The following is a 21,717-nucleotide window of genomic DNA, read 5'->3' as shown; positions in this document are numbered from 1 at the left end:
GAGAGAGGGAGAGAGAGAGAGAGAGAGAGAGAGAATGGTAGACTGCCAGCCAGGAAAAAAGTCACCTGCAATTAATTGCTTATATTAAATTTATCTTTCTAAACAAGTACAAATAAAAGCAAGTTTATCTGCTGCCCTTAGTGGTATTGGTTGCCAAGAATAAAGAACGCCTGCTTTGAGCAATGAAACAACAAAAGGAATGTAGGTTTGAGTCTCTATACCTAATGGGAAATGTCTAAAAACATTCTATGTGTCCATCTTTCATCTTCAATGTTTTTCCTTCCAGAACACCTAGCACAAAGACCACCTCCTGCAAAGAACCATTACCAACTCCTCTAATACACACTTAACTGTTCAACATAATCTCTTACTTCATTATGATTTTTAGCATTTTCTATCCAATATTACATGCGGTACACTATAAATGTCCCCACTAAACTCTCAAAGGCCAGATGAGTTCAAAATTCATCTTTTGATCTTCCAAATTGCTTGGCCAAAAGCCGTTAGTATAAGAAATGCTCAAACACTAGTTTATATATTCTCAGTTATCTACTGAATGCCTGCTTCACACCAAGCCCTAAACAGGGCCCCAGTAAACACTGATACATGAAACAGAGCAATGGATAAATGCCCATAACAAAAACAGAAAGTCGGCTTGATGCCTAGTTTTCATTTGTGCAATGTGTAGGGTCTGATATTTATCCCGCCATATAAATCTAATGAACAGATTGGCAGTGGGGTTTACAAATAGTGACCCGAGGAGTTCCTAGGCTACTCGTTCTGGGAACTCTGCTCTGCAGGCAAGAATGCCTTTTAAGCTAAAAGCTTTGTCTTTCCCACTGTATATGGAAAAATTGACTATGCACTTTGAGGGGAAGGCCCAGCTAAGAAATGTTTATATTGGAACAAACCCCATCTCTAAATCTGGGCTTGTTGCTGAATGGTATTTTGTTTCCTTGGATCAGGGGAGGGGGTCTGGAAACATCTGTAACTAAAGCATTGTTTTAAAACCAGCCCAATTTTTCCCCCCTCAAGTGACAGATAACAGAAGTAATTTAACTCAACTACTCTTAAATTTCCCTGTCTATTTCCTTTCATAAATGTGTGTTATTTTGTTGTCATTAAAACGGACCTGCATGGGGCACATTTGGAGCACTCTAAACCTGTCCATCTTTTATGTAGTCATTTTCTTCTCACTTTAGTTTGTGTACTTTACCCTCCCTTTTATAAACATACTAGAACAGAATGAGTTTCTGAATCACAACAATTATTTTGGAGCTACATTTGCAAGTTACAGACAGATAATATAAGATTGCAGATTCTATTTCAGAAAAGTGATTTTTTTCCCCAGAATTTTTTACTACAAAGAAATGTGAAGGTTATCTAAACCTTTTGTGAGAAATTGAATGAAGTATAAATTTGAATTAAGGACCTAGGAAATTCCTCATAGAAGAGTGCATGTCTCACATGTGTGAGACCTAGGGTGCAATTTTTGTGCCTGCCAATAACAAGGGGAATGTGGCATTCATGTACAAGGTCCTGGGTTCAACATTCTAGACCACTTGAACCCCCAAGCACCCTCTAGGAGTGGTATCCACAACTAATAAAAAGGAAGAAAAAGTTTCACCAAAAATTCTCAAAATGCAATCCTAGGGAAATGGAAAAGAAAAATCCTAAGATGTAATCTTAACGTGAAAACGATGGAAATTTTGAATATCATTGGTATTCTAATAGAATAGAAATAGATTATAAAAATTTTATAACACTGTAATTAAAATTTTATCATATAGATTTACCACTTGTTAGGGAAATTTTGTCTTTTAATTAGCTCAGCCCCCAAAGGAAATGCTAAATGTTCAGAATGTTAGCTTTTTGTCTTGTTTTTTTGTAGGCAGTCAGTGCTTTATACATTTGCTTATTTATGAACTGTTTGAAGATAGTCTCTGAGCAGACAATCGCTCTAAATACTCCAGTCTGGGACTGAAAATTCTTCTGAGCCTCTTAAGTACTTGACACAGAGTTGAGATGTCAAATATTTACCTAATGAATTTTACTGCTTCAAATCAAGACACTTGGTTGGGGCTAAAGTCTCATTGTCATTTGTCTCATTAAATTTGCTGGATACACTGCATTGATGCAGCATGGAGATTTTAAAACACAGTCGGAGTTCTGAGCCCATCAAAAACCCTCTGTAGGATCCAGCCTCCTCAGTGTTGAAGAATGCAAGTGATAGTTTCATGACTCCATCAAAATCACCGTGAGGATATTTTATTGTGCAATTCATGGGTCAGAGTGTTAGGTGGGGCCAGATGTATGTCAAGCTGTCAGACATTCTGCCTAACCAGACATCTGTTTCTGATTCAGGATGGGAAACACCTGCACATAGGCTTTTGCTTTATACACAAAGGAGCATCCTTTCCCGAGACCCTTTGTCAGACCCTCCAAAAGGGGCAGGGAAGTGACACAGATGGATGTCATGCAAACAGTTGTCAACAAGACTTGACTTCTCAAATGAGTCATCTACATTATTTGTTTTCCAGTCTCTTTAACACTACTTGGAAACTGTTAAAAATGGAAATGCCAGTTATAAGTTAGTATAATTATTTATTTTGTGTTTTCGAGCAACACCTAGCAGTGTCCTGGTCTTACTCCTGGCTCTGTGACTCAGGGATTTCTCCTAGAAGTGCTCTGGAGACAATATGGGGGTCTGGGGATCAAACCAAGGTCAGTCGCATGCAAGAAGCTGCTGTACCTGCTATACATGTCTCCAGCTCCTATAAGTTAGCCTTTTAAAATGGAAAATAATTGGCTTATGTCAAATCAAGGAATCCCAAAGGATGATGGACAGTAAGTCCTGGCTTTACACTGTGCTGCCCTTCTCACTTCATCCCACTCTGTCCCTGGGGAGGGAAATTCTCCATTTCTGTGGTGATGGTGCACTTGTGAAATAAGGACAATAGTACAAATGGTATAACTTGATGGAGATTCTTGAAATTGATTTTATCCCCGCAATCCCAGGGAAAGGCAGAGTAGTTTTGCAGCCCCAGAAATAATGAGCTTCAGTAATACCCCTGTCACTTTTATCATTGCTTTCTTTCCTATCATCGTCAATAAAGAGGGTTTGATAGCAATAGAATGTGGGGTGGCATTATCTTGCATAGGGTGAATGCTCTGGGTATGTTCTTTACTTCCATAGGTGTCTGTGTTTCCACGTTTAAATGGAGGAGTTAGACAGAATGACTGCAAAGGTGCTTGCAAGTTCTGGAACCCTGTGATTCTGTGATGTCAAGAGACACTTCCATATCTATTCAATAAGCATCTATGTACAAAGAACTGAGAGTGCCATGACACATCACATTAAATCCAATCTCTGTTCTTGGTGAATTAAATCTCCCAGGGCAGAAAGCTTATGGACCAGTACTTCAAGTGTCACTATTAAGCTATGTGCCATAAAGAAAGAGTTTCAGTTCACTGAAGAATTTGTCAGTAAGTCTTCAACTGGTAGCTCATCAGTTTAGACAGATAACCCTGTCCTAGCACTGCCTAAAGAAAGGGAGGATTCTCAAAGCTAGTGAATCGCTTCCATGTCCTTCTAGACTTCAAGTGCTCTATATTCACTGAGTCTCACCACCACTCCAAGAGATAATATGGTGATTACTCATTTTTTTTTCAGAAAGAGAAAAAAGATCTAAAGGTAAGTTACCAGGCAAAATCACCCAATGGTATAACAGGGACAGGAACGCAGATGATCTCAAACTTCCTTCAGTAAGGAATTGGGCCAGTTAACAGGAGTGTATCATAGTGGGCCCAGGGAAGATAAGTCAGTGATATTTAGAAGCTGGCGGAGAAAGAACAAGGGGTATCCTAAATGCAAAAGTATTTGAGGAAAAAATTTATTCATTCATAGCAAATATTCACCGAATGTTGCCAGATGCATGGTTGACAACTGGGAACTAAACATGGACACAGGTGTGCATTTCTTTTTCTTTCTACTTCTCTTCCCTTTGTTGGTATTGTTATTGCATGGTCCAGGGTCACACATTGGGTCAGAGTGCTCACACACTCCACCAGGCTTGCTCTCCTTCAACTGTGGCAATTGTGTCAATTCTGGTTGTAGTTATTTCCAGGAATCACAATGGTGTGTGTATGTGTGTGTGTGGGGGGGGGGGGGGGATGTTACACTTCTGTCCACTATACTTGCATGCTTCTTGTAGTTGCATTGTTCACCAATGGTCTCACATTTCAGTTGTAGTGCTCAAACACACTGTAGATCACACCTTCTGCTATGGCACTGGAGGTTCCAGATAGCACTCAGCACATGTGGGCAGAATCAGGGGTCAAAGTCGGGGCTTCATGCTTGCAACATAGGTGGTTTTAGTCACTGACCCCACTACTGTGCTCACATCTGAGCATTTCTTTGGGAGGGGTGGCATACCCAGCAGTAATTCTGACTTACTCCTGGCTCTATGTTCAGGGATCTCTCCTGGTGGTACAGAGGGACCATATGTGGTCCAGAAACCAAAACTGGGACTGTTGTATGTGAGCACTAACTTGTATACTATCAGGGAATCATATTATCACTTTTCTACCATGTGAAAATGGTAAAAATTTTTGAGCTGGAGTGATAGCACAGCGGATAGGGCCTTTGCCTTGCACGCGGCTGACCCGGGTTCGATTCCTCTGTCCGTCTTGGAGAGCCCTGCAAGCTACCAAGAGTATCCTGCCCACACAACAGAGCCTGGCAAGCTCCCCGTGATGTATTCCATATGCCAAAAACAGCACGTCTCACAATGGAGACGTTACTGGTACCCACTCGAGCAAATCAATGAACAATGGGAGGACAGTGCTACAGTGCTACAGTATATGTGAGTCAGATGCCTTATCCACTGTATTCTCCAATCCTATATGGTCACTTTTAGGATGCCAAAGGGTAAATTTTCATGGTATTTTGAAAACTTTCAGTACAAATTCACACATATGAAAACTAAGGTACATGTTATAGAGGCAGATGGTTGGGTGGGGGGAGGGGGAATCCAATTTATAAACCATTAAGTGACTAAAAGAAAATAGATGACATCTTTGAAAGGAAATGTTTTCCTACCTATGACATTCTCTTTATTTCTCTGATTTAATAATTAATTCACCGCAACTATATTGAGAAGCCTACCAAAAATGATGACTTGACAGAGATCCCACTTTTGAATAAAAACCCTTATCTCTTTTAATTCCCTGAAAATATGTTCCATCAGCTAAAGAGGGAAATGTCATTTTTCTGAGATGGTTATAAATTATGATAGAAGAATCCAAATTTGTGAGGTGCAATCCATCTATAGAGCATGCAATTTCAATCCCCAGATGGATAGAATTCAATTTGTTAGCTCTTTTCAGTCTATTGTTAGCTATCCAAAAATATGTCTTGTAAGAGGCACTTTTAGATCCATGTTTTTTCCTGGCTATGGCCCCTAATGGGACAACATAGTGGTCTCTGCCAAATTCATGTGTGTGAATAATTACAGCTATACAGGACTTCCCCACTTCAATTAAAAAAAATAGTTATCTCCCAAGTATTGACCAATTGTGTGTAAAATGAGAAGTTGAGTTTAGAGTGTTGGATAAGATAGTGGGGTGTGGTCCTGCTTTTGTCTATTTTCTGAGACTTTTGCCTGAGGACCTTCCAAGGAGGCACAAATAGGAAGGAAAAGTGACACTCTCCACCAAGTGAGGAGTAGGGCCTTGAAGAAAGTTGAACCAAATTCATACCAAGTCCTGGGGGCCAGCCCTGGCTCTGTCCGTATAGCCACAGTAATTTATGGTAACATAGCACTGTAACACTGTCCTCCCATTGTTCATCAATTTGCTGGAGCAGGCACCAGTAACATCTCCATTGTGAGACTTATTACTGTTGTTACTGTTGTTACTGTTGTTACTTGTTGTTACTGTTTTTGGCCTATAAAACATGCTATGAGGAGCTTGCCAGGCTCTGCCGTGTGGGCGGGATACTCTCAGTAGCTTGCCAGGCTCTCCGAGAGGAACGGAGGAATCAAACACGGTTTGACCATGTGCAAGGCAAACGCCCTACCCACTGTGCTATTGCTCCAGCCCACATGGTTACATATTTAACAATTTTCTAAAAAAGACTGGCATTTTTTAAAAAAAGTCATCCTAATTATTAAATTAGCATTTTTAAATATTTTAATTATTTTCTCCCATTATTTTCTCCCTCTTTTTCCCTTTATTGTTGAGAACTGGGGATGGCACACATGTCTCACTATAATGTTGGCACTGTGTCAGCGATGGTGCTTGCTGGGGTTCACATCAGATGGTGAATTTACACATCTGGCTAACTGCTTACTGAAATTCACTCCTCCTTGGTTTGGCAGTGGCACACAAACTTGGGGGTAATCAAGCACTCTTAGTTGAGCCACACAAGTTATGGTGGCAGTGCTCACTTGTGAGCACATCATAGGTCACACTCCTTGGCTGTGGAGTTTCCATATCTTTTGAAGTTGGTGCTCCCAGGAATCACCCCCTTTTGGAGATGGCTTACACACACCTGGCAGTGGTATAGCCAGAAATCACCCGCAGCACTGGGGATAACAGACTGCAGAACTGCCCAGATTATACCCAGCACATGTGGAACACTGTGGACTTGAACTTGTGAACAGATACTACAAGACATGTACTCCAAGTCCTTTGGGTCCAAAAAATTAACATTTTTTAAAAATTCATGTGTCTTCAAAGATTTGTTAAAATTAGCTTAATTGCTTGAAAGCAGCCTTGATGAAGTACCATAAAAAGAAAGTCAACCATGTGTCAGACCACACATCTGCCAGACCATTGAACAGTCCCCAGATAGAGAGCTGGCAGGGTCCTTCTTTTCTTTTTCTGCTTGAGGACCTTCTGCCAGTCTCCTGGAAATGAGGGTATGCTGGTTACACTGCACCTAGGCACCCATCTCCCCCAAACTTCCATCCCTGATTCCTGCTCTGTCTGTCTACTTCTACAGATATCAGCTATCAGGGCCCTTGATGGAGTCAGACCAGAGGAAATTCACTCTATTCTCTCTCTTTCCTGCCTCAGTTGTTTCCCCTTGGGCAAAGGCTGTGACCACCAAGAATGCAGCTTCTCTGGCAGCATCTTCTCCAAAAGTTAGGGTTGGGACCTTTTTCCTTGGGCACTAAGGATGATAGGGCTTGCCTTGACTCCCTTCTTAATTCCCTCATTTTCTGTGACCCATTCATTTGTTCTACTGTCTTCATTTTCTTCATTTGAACCCTCTGAGTAAAGTCGACTTTACGACTGGTTGACTGTACCAACAAAGGTTCCTCTTTTGATAGTAAGGACTTCAACGCCCCCCCCCATCTTTTTTTTGTGGGAACTCTTTCTAAAATCATCTTCTGTAGTATGTTTTAAATGAAAAATTATTTTACTTTCTTATAAGGTAATGATGGTGAACCTAAAATTCTCCAATTCAGACCCATGTGGTTGAAATCACCACACATCCCTACCTCTGCTTATTGGCCCAAGGTTGCTGCAGAGGGCAACCTTTATCCTGAGTGTGAAGGCCACAACTGCCACATTCTGCCAAGCTAAAACCAGAGATGGTTAGAACTCCTATTACTAGCAGTCTTGATTTCTGATGAGGTAGAGTTCTCTGAGTCTAGACCCCTAACTTTTCTCTTAAAACAGATGACTAACTGCAAGTTCTTACTTGGATTTGAATGTCTTACTTTATCAGTTCTTGAAAAATAGGAGCAGCATGCACTATCATTTTTTTAACTGAATCACCATGAGCTACAGTTACAAAGCTTTCATATTTGAGTTTTAGGCATACAATGATTGAACACCCATTCTTCCACCAGTGCATATCTTCCACCACTAGTGTCTGAAACAATATCTCTCCCCCACCCCTGCCTCTATGAGAGTCTCCCTCTTACTCTCTCTCTCTCTCTCTCTCTCTCTCTCTCTCTCTCTCTCCTTATGGGCATTATGGTTTGAAATGGGACGGAGCGATAGCACAGCTGGTAGGGCCTTTGCTTTGCACACAGCCAACATGGCCGACCCGAGTTCGATTCCTCTGCCCCTCTCAGAGAGGCCGGTAAGCTACCAAGAGTATCTCGCCAGCATGGCAAAGCCTGGCAAGCTCCCCGTGACGTATTCAATATGCCAAACACAGTAACAAGTCTCACAATTTTACGGGGCCCACTCAAGCAAATTGATGAACAACAGGAGGACAGTGACAGTGATGGTTTGAAATAACAGATAATGAGAGGCCATCATGTTTGGTCCTTTATCTACTTTCAGCACACATCTCCCAGTATACACTATCTTGAGACTCTTTTACATATTTCTTAAATTAGTAAATCCTAACAAAATAAATAAGCACCCTAAAAGTCTTCCATGTGGCACAGACAGCTTAATATGATATGGCTTACTTCTAGGAGATTTACTGAGTGAATATTATATTAAGTAATCATTTAAATATTCTAAAGAATCTAAAAATCTCATACAATCTTTAAGGAACATAGATATATAGATATAAGCAATCCTTCCACATGGAATGAAGAGGCTTCTAGCTTCTAGGTGAAAAACAAAGGAAGAATAAATCAAGTAAGAAATTTTCTTCTGCTTGTTTTTCAGCTGTGTATAATGAGAATGGTACATAGAGTGAATAACAAGGAAGTCAGGGAGATTACACACAAAGCATCAGAATCTATTGTCAAGGCCACATTAGTCACTTCCTAGAGATAGTGTTTTTGAGACCTCAGGTCTAGACATGGAAATTCAGGATACAGGCAACCTAAGTGGAATTTTTCGTTTGTCTTACTTTATCCTTACCTCCATTTCCTCTTTCCTTCTTTCTTTCTCAGATAATCTTATCTCCTCCAGGTGCTTAAGCAATTAAATATTTCTAATATAGCTGAGGGACTGGAGTGGTAGCACAGTGGGTAGGGCGTTTGCCTCGCACGTGGCCTACCTGGCCGACCTGAGTTCAATTCCTCTACCTTTGATTCCTCTGCCCCTCTCGTAGAGCCCAGCAAGCCACTGAGAGTATCTTGCCCGCAGGGAAAAGCCTGGTAAGCTACCAGTTATGTTTTCGATATGCCAAACACAGTAACAAGTCTCACAATGTTACTGGGTCTGCTCGAGCAAATTGATGAACAACAGGAAGACAGTGACAGTGACAATATAGTTGAGACCCGTATATCCTTTAGTATGTAGAACCCCATTTATTCCTTGATACTCTTTTTCATGTGCATCTATCCCTATACATTGTATTTCAGAGTATTCATTTGTGTGATTTTAAATGCAATACAAATATTATGCTGCTTCTACTAAGCAGCTCACTCTCTTCTTCAATGTTATTTTTAAAAGATTCATTTATGATTGGAGACCTTTGTGTGACATATGTCAAATTGCCCGCCAAGTTATTATACCACTTGCCCTTTTGGACTCACTCTTTGTAGACTGTGTTTTTTAAAGCTAAAAGTATTTTTAGTATTTACTTGTTCTTTGCTTATCACCATGGTAGTTGATGAGTATACAGAGATGGGTAAGACAATCTTTGGTCCCAAAGACTTCTGTTGCTTCAGAAATAAAGAGGCATGTTTTTGAAAGAAAAAGGCAGAATAGACAGCTTACCTTGGGCAGAGAGCAGAGGTAGACTCTAAAGAGGAAAACTGGAATTGGATTGTAAGGAGACCTATAAATTCAAAGGAATTTTATTGACATATGTAGGCAATGAATGAAAATCTACTAGAAGGTTTGCCATAGTAAAGTAAAATAAAAAGGTTTTCAGATATTCTGGTAATCAAGAATAAACAAGGCTACTAATTCAGTGTCAAAATACATGCTTTGTACGTATGAAGCCCTTCGTTCAATTCTTACACCAAAAATATTAAAATTTCAAAACAGATTCCCTGCCACCTCTAATTTCCTTTTGTTCTTTAGAGAGGGAGGTGAGGGGAGAGGTAGACTCTGAATTGGAATTCAGAGGTAGACTCTGAATTGAATTTGATGATAAATAAAGCAGAATAGAAATGATAATCCAAGACAGAAATGTCAAGCTCCTGAACCAAGCTTGGTTTAGAGAATAAGAAGACTTATCTTGGTTAGGTGTAAACTCTTTCAAGTTAGAAGCATACAATGCGGGGGAGGGGAGAAGGGGGAGTTCGGGAAAGAAGATAGGAAGTAAAAACAGTCTAATCCAGCTAGAATTAAGGAGAGGAGCCTTCTAATTATATGTAGAATAATGAAACTTAATAGACCTCAGTCTGTTTTTTATTACAACCATGTGCCAGCAATTCTAAACGTCAGTGACATAATTCCCCTCCCTGAATAATCTTTTGTTGCCTAAGTTCTAAGCAGTTGCTGTAGTTACTATAGTAATAATATAACAAATACGTAAGCTTCAAATTAGCACATTCCCATTACTTAAATTTTTATAAACATTGGATTTTGCTCAATGATTAACCCAGAACTTCCAGTTTTACAGTCCACCCCTATTCAGATGAAACTATTAGAGAGTAATCTATAATAGTCCAAAATTATATAAAATCACTTAAAAATTGAGACTCTAACCTTTGAGTTACTCTGCCTACTTTCTTTTAAACCATAATATTTGAAGTAAATAATAACAGTGGGTTATGAAAAGGGAAAAATAGAGCAACACATTAGAGATAGTGATTACATTAATGCAGGAAAAATATTGTAATTTATAAATATTTTCTATTGCTTTCTCTTTTTATGTTCTGTAGTGCTTTGCATTAAATGGGATATAAAGAAAAAATACTAGAGAGAGTGTGTTTTAAGGTCGGTGTGTGTCACATTGAATGGAATGGGAGATGTACTTGGAAAAAGAGATATACTTGAAAATAAGACTGTGGCATTAAAGAGTAAGATCCAGGTTATATATAATTCTGAAGGGTTACCAGATATATGTGGAGAAATAAAACTGTGGGTAAAATTGACTTTATAGGGCATTTAGGTACAAAGAATAATGAAGATTATTCTGGAGAACAACAAAAATGTAGAGGCAGAAGAGGAAGGACACTACTACCTTCCTTACCTCTTAAAAAATCCTGAGAAATATAGACAAAAGGAAAATTCAAGGTTGTTCCAGAAATCTAGGGAAGAGAGAATTTCAAGGAGGAAATTTTAACAGTGTTAAATGCTGAAATTAGAATAAGCAAGATTGGAAAGCAATGTCACAGAGATATCATCCAAAGGCTTTGTTAAAGCAATTTTAGTGGTTCAGTGGAGAATCCAGACCACAGATCATGGCACTAACTGGTATGAAGCTAGCAGAGACAGCATGATTGACTTCTGAAGAAGCCTAGCTGAACAAGGGAGGAGGAAATACAGTGAATACAGAACTAAGGAAAGTTGTTCTTAGAACTTCACCCAAAAGAAGAGGTCAAGACACATACAACATAGGACTCAGAATGTAATTGTATTTTGCCTTTCCTCACTCCTGTAAGTGCAAATAGATAGATGGCGTGTAAGTGGGGAAGAGAGATGAAGAAGTAGGGTTGGTAGACCTTAGGCATGTGTGTCCCAGAGAAAAAAAGATTAGACTGGTCTTTCTGGTTAAGAGGGATGCTCCTGCCTGTGACGAACAGAGAACTTTAGGATGAGCCATGATAAAGGTGAATTTTGAAAAGAACTAATGGATCATAGAGTTTTTTCTACTCGATGGCCTCTCAATAGCACAGTGGTAGGGTGTTTGCCTTGCACGCAGCCAACATGGCCGACCCAAGTTCGATTCCTCCGCCCCTCTCGGGGAGCCGGGCAAGCTACCAAGAGTATCTCACCCGCACTTCAGAGCCTGGCAAGCTACCTGATATGCCAAACACAGTAACAACAAAGTCTCCAATGGAGACTGGGCCCGCTCGAGCAAATCGATGAACAACAGGACAGTGATACAGTGATACAGGCCTCTCAATGAAAAAGGAAGAAAGTTGAGCTATTAAGAATAAGTGAGTACATTCCATTGTGTAGATGTACCAAAGTTTCTTTAACCAGTCATTTGTTCTCAGGCACTTGGTTTTGTTTTTTTTTTTCAAATTTTGGCCATTGTAAACAGTGCAGCAATGAATATAGAAGTGCAGATGTCATTTCGACTGTACTTTTTTGCCTCTCTGTGATATATATACACAGGAGTGGTATTGCTGAGTCAAAGCTTAATTTTTAATTTTTTCAGAATCATCCATACTGTTTGCCAAAAGGGCTGAACCAATTGACATTCCCACCAGCAGTGAAGGTCCCTTTCTCGCCACGGGGTACACCAAGTAAAGGATGTTTGGAGGATTCGCTCAGGATGCGAGATGCGTGCTGAATAGAGACTATAGATCAAACATGATAGCCTCTCAATACCTCTTTTGCAAACTACAACACCCTAAAGGAAAGAGTGAGCAAAAGGGAATGCCCTGCCACAGAGGCGGGGTGGGTTGAAGGGATGGGGTTTGGGGGGTGGGAGGGCTACTAGGATCATTGGTGGTGGAGAATGGGCACTGGTGGAGGGATGGGTACTCGATCATTGTATAACTGAAACCCAAGCACGAAAGTTTGTAAGTCTACAACTGTACCACCTGGTGTTTCACTAATAATAAATAAATAAATAAATAAATAAATAAATAAATAAATAGAGTAAGTGAGTACAATTGAGATTTGGGATGTATTTCTTCTTTCTTATTTTCTCAGAGTAGCGTCTCTCCAGTGATACAAAAACCCATAAGAAAGAGAATAAGAGAAGAACGACACATCCAGCCAGGTGCCTTCTGCTTCATATCATAAGTAATACAGGGTTAGGGTGGTACAGGGTACCTCAAGACAGTAGTGGAAAACAGTACAATATGCCAACCATACTTCTTTATGAAGAAGCATCTTGCTTTCCCTGGACATACTAAAGGGAAAGAACCACGAGTTTATGGGTGATTATAATAGCAACCTCTTATAAAAGGAAAAGGGAATTTAGTTAGGCATTTGTAGGAATATGCACTGTTAAATTGTAATGATCAAATTGGAATGTCTATAAAAGGCAACACAATGTCTGTCAATAAATATTAACTATCATTATTCAGAAGATTAGTTGAAGATAACTGTAATGTCTGTCTTTTCCCAACATCAATTTCTGCTAAATTGGTTGGAAGTGAAATAAAAATCCTCCAAATATCTGTAACTTCGAAGTCATTTCTCTGTTTGTTCTTACAGCTAGCCCTTGTAGTTCGAATCTCTTCCTTTCTTGGAAATGTGTCCATGGCATTTTCCCTCAGTAAATAAAATAAAATTGAGTCAGTTTTCAAATATTAAAAAAAAATCTGGCAGAGACTGTGTTGTGTAACCATCGCTTGGAAGGCGAGGAGTGAAAAGAACAAGCTGGTTACATAAGGTGATGTGAGGAGGACAGAGAACAGAAAACCAGATGTTTTGGGGGGATAGTTTTAAAGAAAAATCAAAGGGAAAAGGTACCATCGTAGCCCCCATTAAGTCGTATAAGTGGCGATTACTACTATAAATGAGGGATTCAAAATGTATTTTAAGTAACTTTTCAGGGAGAAATTTCATTAGCATTAATCAACGTAATCATCCCGATCCAACACTTCAAAAGGAAAATCTATTTAAGGCTCTAAACTTGTTTGATCCTTTTAGTGGTACAACTATAGGAAGTTACACATTAGCAACTGTGGTAGAACTTCATCACAATCTAGCTCTATTGCTGTCATTAGTCCAAGTTAATAGTTGATCAAGTGCAGAGCTTGAGGACGATATTTGAGATTTGTAAGTTGAGCACTGGTTTCAAACATGAAGGATTACCAACAAGTCCCATAAAGACTACGACACTGATGAAACATGTTATTTAACATAATATCTCTGTTTTACAAAATTAAAAATTGACCTAACTGTGGTCAAGATAATTCTATATTCCTCAAAATTCTGTGGAACCTAAATCATTGTCCTGGTTTCATTGATAGCTGCATTGTTTTGCAAGCTGATCAAGGTACAAAACACTAAGAGCCAGCTAGAAGAAACCAGCACCATAGTTTGTTTAACTGTTGCCCAAGGTGGTTTTTTTTTTTTAATGCCAGTCATAAGAAAAATACCTTTGAATAAGATAAATCTCGAAGGAATGTTGAAATCACTTTCCCAATCATGCTATGGTGAAATCACTGTCAAAATCTAAAAATTAACTTTGCCTATTGAAATGTGGGGAATTTGGATTACACAAACAAGACCTTAAAGAGACCCACGGGAAGATAAAAGTGTAATTCTGTCCATATTCAAGTAAAATCAAGAAGGCAACTTCTAGAAAGAAAGAAAGAAAGAAAGAAAGAAAGAAAGAAAGAAAAAGGCAACTTCTTGCCAAATGCAATGTAATCCAAAATACATTTAACTTAGTTTGAAACTTGGGTTTGACTTTGTAGATGATAAGTTAGAATATGTGAAATCTTACTTAAAAATATAATCAAAATGTATGAATACCCTTTGTTAAGTCTGCTTTCTATCATAGACAGTTTATTTTTTTACACATAGAAAAACTTGCCTCAGTAATGACTACCTATGTAATAAATTATCTATTCTCAGAAGTCATTGCTCCCCAGAAAAGAAGAAATTTATTGTTTTGAGTAGATTAAATTAAACTATGGCTCCATAGTAAATGGTCTCTGAATGCTAATTTATTATCAGCAACTAAAGTTTTATACAGATGGAAGTCAGCACTTCATATAACTTTTGGACTCAATAAAACCGTAAAGCTTTACCTCTTGAGTACGAATACCTTTACCACACCCAAAAGATTATATTTGGACTGACTGAACTATAGGTCAAATAAATACTTAATTTTTTAATTCTGAAAATAATTTAATTCTGAAATTTGAGTCAGAATTCTCATGGGGAGTTTTTTTCTAAATTTTATTTTTATTTTTATTAGTGAGACACCATGAGGTACAGTTGTAGAATTACAAATTTTTGTGCTTGGGTTTCAATTATACAATGATCAAATACCCATCCCTCCACCAGTGCCCATTTCTCACCACCACGGACCCCAGTATCCCTCCCAACCCCCATCCCCCCTCCCACTCTGCCTCTGTGGCAGGGCATTCCCTTTTGTTCTCTGTCTCCTATTGGGTGTTGTTGTTTGCAAAAGAGGCAATGGGTGGCAATCATGTTTGGTCTATAGTCTACTTTCAGCATACTTCTCCCATCCTGGGAGGATCCTCCCAACACCCTTTATTTGGTGCTCCTTTCTCTAGCTGAGCTCCCTTTTCCCCTAGCATGTGTGGCTAGCCTCCAAGCCATGGAGCAAAATTCCTGGTACTAATCTCGGCCATTCTTGGGTGTTAGTCTATTTTGTTACTTTATGTTCCCCAGATGAATGCAATCTTCCTATGTCTATCCCTTTCTTTCTGAGTCATTTTGCTTAACATGATACTTTCCATGTAGTACTACTTGTATGTAAATTTCATGACTTCATCTTTTTTAACAGCTGCATAGTACTCCATTGTGTAAATGTACCAAAGTTTCTTTAACCAGTCATCTGTTCTCAGGCACTCAGGTATTTTCCAGATTATTTCCTACCTCTGTTTAAGAATGTTTTAGCACAGAGGTAGGGCGTTCGCCTTACAAGCGGCCAACATGGCCGACCCGAGTTCGATTCCTCCTCCCCTCTCGGAGAGCCCGGCAAGCTACCGAGAGTATTCGATATGCCAAACACAGTAACAACAAAGTCTCCAATGGAGACGTTACTGGGGCCGCTCGAGCAAATCGACGATCAACGGGAGGGCCTTTACCTTTACCTTTACCTTTACATGTTATAAAATAAATAATAATGTCATTACATGATGACTTCTGAAAATAATGCCTTCTGCAATTGATCAATAAATACTACCATTCTCAGTTCTTCTAAATATGCATGAGAACATGAGTAGCACTAATTTTCTCCTAAAATTAAAAATGTAGACTCTCTATCAAGTACGCATGCTTTGGTTTCAACTCTGCCAGATAACACACTAATAAAAAATGAGTGATCAAATGTAATTTTTTACTCAAAGTTAAAAAAATAATTCTTCAGGACCAGAGGGTTATTACAGTGGGTAAGGTGTTTGCCTTGCAAGCAGGCTGACCCAGGTTCGATCCCCGGTACCCCATATGGTCCCCCAAGCACCGCCAGGAGTAGTTCCTGAGTGCAGAGCCTGGAGTAACCCCTGAGCATTTCTGGATGTGACCCAAAAAGCAAAATAAAATAAAATAAATTCTGCAGGAATTTATGGAGAGATAATACAGTGGGTAGGGTATTTGCATGCATGGCGCCCATACATCATCTGATCCCGAGAATCCCATATCATCCTGAGACCACCAGGAGTGATCTCTGAGTACAGAGCCATAACCAAGCTTTGAGCTGTGACTTCCTTAAACAAATATATGTATATATAATAATGTTATATATATATATCATATGTGAAACATATATATTGTATATTTCTACTCATATATAATATCACATATGTATATATATTTCTGCTCTCCTTGAATACAACTATCTTTTAATATTTTAGCTAAGATCATTTCTTTCCAACTGCTATAGAATTTTAGGACCAGGGAGATAGTACGGTAAGTGAGGATATTTGGAGGTTGCCAACCTACATTTGACACCCAGAACCAAATATGGTCCTCCCAGGACCTCCAGGAATGATCCCTGAGCACATAGTCAGGAGTAAGACCCCAACAGGTATACCGCTGCGTCCTTAAAAATAATTATGAGATGAAATAAAAATAAGCAGAACTTTCTGAGAAAAATTAATGAAATAATTCTACACAAAAGAAGCAACTTTCAACAGTTCTTTTTTGAGGATACTCAAATTTCTCTGGAACCACTTAATGATTTAACTTTCCAAGGATTTTGGAACATTAACCATATAAGGTTTCCAGCGAAAAATCCACAGCACCCAGGACAACAGTCTAGTTATGACAGAGAAGATCCCAAAGCCAGAGTTCCATTAGTCTATATGGTGCCTTTATGAAAATTTTAAGTAGTGTCTCCAATCTGGATAGTTGAATGAGAAAATACAATATTTTCAGTATACAAAGTTCAGCAGGAAAGGAGTTGGGTAGTTTTAAATAAACACACACACACACACACACACATCCCTTATCTGTCCTATCCATTTGTGGGTGCCAAATAACTATTCTGCAGAGTAGTCCTAACCTTGCCTCCCTTTTTCTTCCTCTCTTCCACAATTTAAGAGACTGGAGTGAATTCATCCTTCACACAGGCCAGAATTTTAACCTGGAGAGTAGTTAAGTGGATAATTGCAAATTCCCAGAGTAAAGACTTCTCCTAAGCTGTAATGTCACAAAGATTTCATCTTACATAAAGTCCAATCTAGACATTGACTATTTGAATTATATTGAGAAAGATTGAAGACTTAATCCATCCCTAGTAGAGAGAAATAGATGTTATCAGTTTGTAATCAACTGGTTTCCAGCATCACAAACGATATGCCTCAGAAGTCCTGTCCTGAGCCAAACTATTCTGTTCCTGAGCATTTATTGAGTAATTAATAAAGGCACAGAGAGGAGCTCTGAAACTGGTTTCACAAACTTGATCATTTTTTGAATCTTTAGATTTTAATTTTCAAAAACACTCTTGTTAAGAAAATAAACAATGTTGAGATACATTGGAATGATTTTGTACCTGCATCACATTATAAATAAATTAAAATATTGGAATCTGAAAAAATAGCATAGACCCTTAATTGTTCTGTAAAGCTAAACTGATTCTAAAATACAACGTGTACTTGTGTTTTGTTAGTTTTAATTTTTTTATTCTGTGACAATTTTAATTTAAAAAAATGAGTCTCTTGATTTAGCCAGTCTTAAGGGCATAACTGATTAGCCATTGTCATAGTCATCATGATTCATTTATGCAGGGGAAATCATAGCATTGTTTGTTTTCAGAAGAAAGAGCTGTAGGAACGCCTAATTGAAAGACTTGAGTAATGCCACTTTAAAACACCTTTACTAAACTTGATCCCTTGGGCCAGAGGAAGTTCCTTCTGTAATGGAAGGTAAAAGTACTGTGTTTCCAAGTCTGCTTTCTTCTCTAGTCTGGACCCCACTCATCAAAACTGATACAAACAAACACCAGAGTAGTGGTCAGAATTACTGGGATGTGGGGGAAAAAAGGAGTTAATAGTCATAGGATACTAACAACTAGTTATAAGATGAAGTATCTGAGGACCCACTGCACAGTATGGCAATTACAGTTAATAGTACAGTAAGGTATACTTGAAAATTGTTGAAACACTCAATGGTCAAGACATGCCATAATCATTGTTCTCACTACAAAAAAAAAATAGTAATAATGTGACTGCCATGATGGAGGAGTTATCTAATTCTGTAGTGGTACTTATTTTGCACTATCCAAATGTATCACATCAACACCTGGCACACCTTAAACTTGCATTATATTTTATATCAACTACCTCTCAGTAAATCAGGTCATTGTATTATTGATTAAACTAGATAAAAATTAAAAGGAAAAATTTAAATACAATATGTTCAAAAAATTTATATTCTTTGATTTTACTATTAGAATTACCAAATCAGAAATTCCCCCAAAAGTCTGTAATATGGTCAGCTAGAGAACTGGAAATTACTTTTTGATGAGGCTACTAAAATAACTAATACTAGACCCCATTTGCTTTCTTATTAGCATTAAAATTCTTCAAACAGCAAAATGCAACACACTCATGGGTCATCAAAACAATTTTATGCATTGTAGCCAAGATCTATTTTAAAATAGAACAGAGTAACTGAAGGTATAGCACACATATAGTTAGATTAATAATTATTTTGTGAATCTTTTTAAAATCTACATTTTATACATGTTAATTACTCATGAACTTTTGAGAACTGGATGATTTTGACTAGGACAAGAAATCTGAGGATACTTATGGACTATTGGAAACCAACAATTTATATACTACTAATTCTCATGATGCTCTCTGGAAGGTGAGATATGAACTTCATACTTTCTCAATATGTCTATGAAGTTTCTGCCTAGATTCTATATATTCTTTCCTATCTGCATACTGCATCATTCGATTTTTACTTTGGAATAGAATTTAAGTGTTATAAAATTGAATGGTCTAAATGAAATCCTTCCTGTTGCAATTTTATTACCTTTTCCTCTCTTTTGCTCTCTAATGGAAAATGAAAATTAACCACAAACTATCCATTACAAATTTAAATGAGTCCCCTCTCAGCAGTACTTTCTCTCATATAGAGAGAGATTTCTTTGCTTTTTCCCCTTATGGGCAAATGCCATTATTCTCTTCTAAAGTTCTTTTAGAAAGAACATATTAAATTTTACTTTTATGATATGAGTGGTGTCTAGTGATTTTTTTTTAACAGAAAGGGAAGTAAAACCAAGAGGAAATAGTTTGTGTAACAGTCAGAGAGATTGCAGCCAGATATAATGAAAAATTTCCTAGTAGCCAAAACAATACAAAAATCAGTGGGTCAGTAGATGGAGATAGAGTATGTTGGAAAATCTCCCACTCTATATGTTTTCGGAAACAACCCAGATTCTTATCTGTCTGGAATTCTTTATACATAAACGTCACAGGCAGGCAGGTTTCCCTTCAGTAGATTCAAGTAATCACTGGTCAACACTTGCTAGTTAGGCCATTCCTGGTGCATCTGTACTACATATAAGCATATATTTTGTGTCTTGACATTGTCTTCCCGTTGTTCATCGATTTGCTCGAGTGAGCCCAATAACATCTCCATATTTTTTGAGACTTGTTGTTATTGTGTTTGGCAATTGAATACGTCACGGGTAGCTTGTCAGGCTTTGCCGAGCAGGCGAGATACTCTTGGTAGCTTGTGGGGCTCTCAGAGAGGGGAGGAGGAATCGAACCTGGCCCACCCAGGCTGGCTGCACGCAAGGCAAACACCCTACCCCTGTGCCATCACTCTAGCCTATCTTGTCTTGTCATTGCTCACTAAATAAAATAAAATAACAACTATTTCATTGCATTATGTATTTCATTGCATTAGGTATTACAAAAATTCTAGAACTAATTAAAAATATACGAAAGAACATATGTAGGTTATATTCAAATACTGAACTATTTGAACATCTTCAGAACCTGGTATCCTAAGGGATCTTGGAGCCTATCATCTTAGCTACACTGGGATAACTGTTGTGTTGGTCCTGTCTTGCATCACTGAAGTCTTTCAATGAAACATAAAATCCAGATCTATAAGGCAAATCACATACTTAAACCACTGTCTCATATTTCTCAACTATGGCACTAGTGACATTTGAGGAGGACAATTCGTGGTTGTTCAGCTGACCAATAAGTTGTAACTTGATCTAACTTTGCAATAATCCACAATAGAACTCTAGATACAAGTATCTCATCCCTGAGAAGAAAATATGGTATTTCCCAAAAATTTATAAGGATAAGTTAAATTTATGAACAATGACCACACAAGACCTAAGTGTCAGAGCTCACTAGTTTTCTAAACACCTCCCCCTCAAAGGCCCTCCACTTTAAAGTTCTATTTATGCTTTAAGAAAAAAAATCCAAGTTTGTTAAAGGCATGGCTTTAAACAGAAGCCACAGGGTGGGAGAAATAGTACAGAAAGTAAGGAACTTGCCTTGCATATGACTCCCCCTGGCCCCCTGAATTCAATTCCAGGCACGTCATCTGACAAGTTTCCTGAGTGATCCCTGAGTGCAGAGCCAGAAGTAAGCCTTAAGCACCCTGGATGTGGTCTCAAACTCAGTAAACTGAATTCAGTAAACTGAATCCATTTGCCTCTCATTTTCGAAACCACTAATATTTATTTATAAAGGTGCATGAAGCAATTCTTCACCCTCAATAATAGCTTAGGTGCTTTGTTTTTGTTTTGCTTTGTATCCAGGGAATCATAAATATTACAGAACTTCTTTCTCTCTTACTGTAATCTAAAAACTCCTCGTTCTCTCTTACAATGATGGGACAGGTTAAGAAGAAGAGAGAGAGAACAAGGGGGAATGCCCTGCCACAGAGGCAGGATGGGATGGGGGAGAATAGGGGGGTGGGAGGGATGCTGGGACCCGTGGTGGTGGAGGATGGGCACTGGTGGAGGGATGGGTACTTGATCATTGAAACCCAAGCTGAAACCCAAGCACAAAAGTTTGTAAGTCTATAACTGTACCTCATGGTGTTTCACTAATAAAAATAAACAAACAAATAATAAATAAATAAAGTGAGTGCTTCTGTGCTCCTGATCAACAAAAAGGGAGGGAAACATGAGGAAACAAGGAACCGTAAAATCATTTTAATATGCTTTATGTAATATATTTTGTTAGTTTAACAATCATTTCTCATTTTTCTCAGAAAATATTGATCGACACAGAACTTTACAATAATGAATTTGTTTTGTCTGTTTCAGAAATGTGGTGCTGGGTTTTTCCGTGCCCACTCTGGAGAATGTTTGCCCTGTGACTGTAACGGGAATTCCAATGAGTGCTTGGACGGCTCTGGATTCTGTGTGGTATGTCGGGGGCACCTGTCACTTTTCACATATTTAGTCAGACCTTTGCATTGGGGGAAGGGTGTGCATAGAATGTTCTTCTGTGAGGCTTGAACTACCTAGGAGCAAACTAATCAAGCTCTTCTTTTGTATCCATCCTTCTCCCTAAATCTCTTGCCAGAAACTAC

The 21,717-nt window shown here is 38.5% G+C and overlaps 1 protein-coding gene across 2 annotated transcripts in view; it reads left to right on the top strand.

Annotated features, from left to right (window-relative positions):
* LAMA4 (laminin subunit alpha 4) overlaps window positions 1-21,717 on the top strand; it is a 177,647-nt gene that overhangs the window by 21,645 nt on the left and 134,285 nt on the right. For both annotated transcript variants that reach the window (XM_056125022.1, XM_056125020.1), the window contains exon 3: window positions 21,449-21,550. In XM_056125022.1, the coding sequence (XP_055980997.1) occupies window positions 21,449-21,550 (102 nt within the window). The remainder of the gene's footprint in view (window positions 1-21,448; window positions 21,551-21,717) is intronic.

The sequence above is a fragment of the Sorex fumeus genome, unplaced genomic scaffold, assembly GCF_029834395.1.
Source record: "Sorex fumeus unplaced genomic scaffold, SorFum_2.1 ptg000054l, whole genome shotgun sequence".
NCBI classification, from domain to species: Eukaryota; Metazoa; Chordata; class Mammalia; order Eulipotyphla; family Soricidae; genus Sorex; species Sorex fumeus.
The sequence above is the reverse complement of the archived record's forward strand: the minus strand, read 5'-3'. Positions and strand labels throughout refer to the sequence as shown.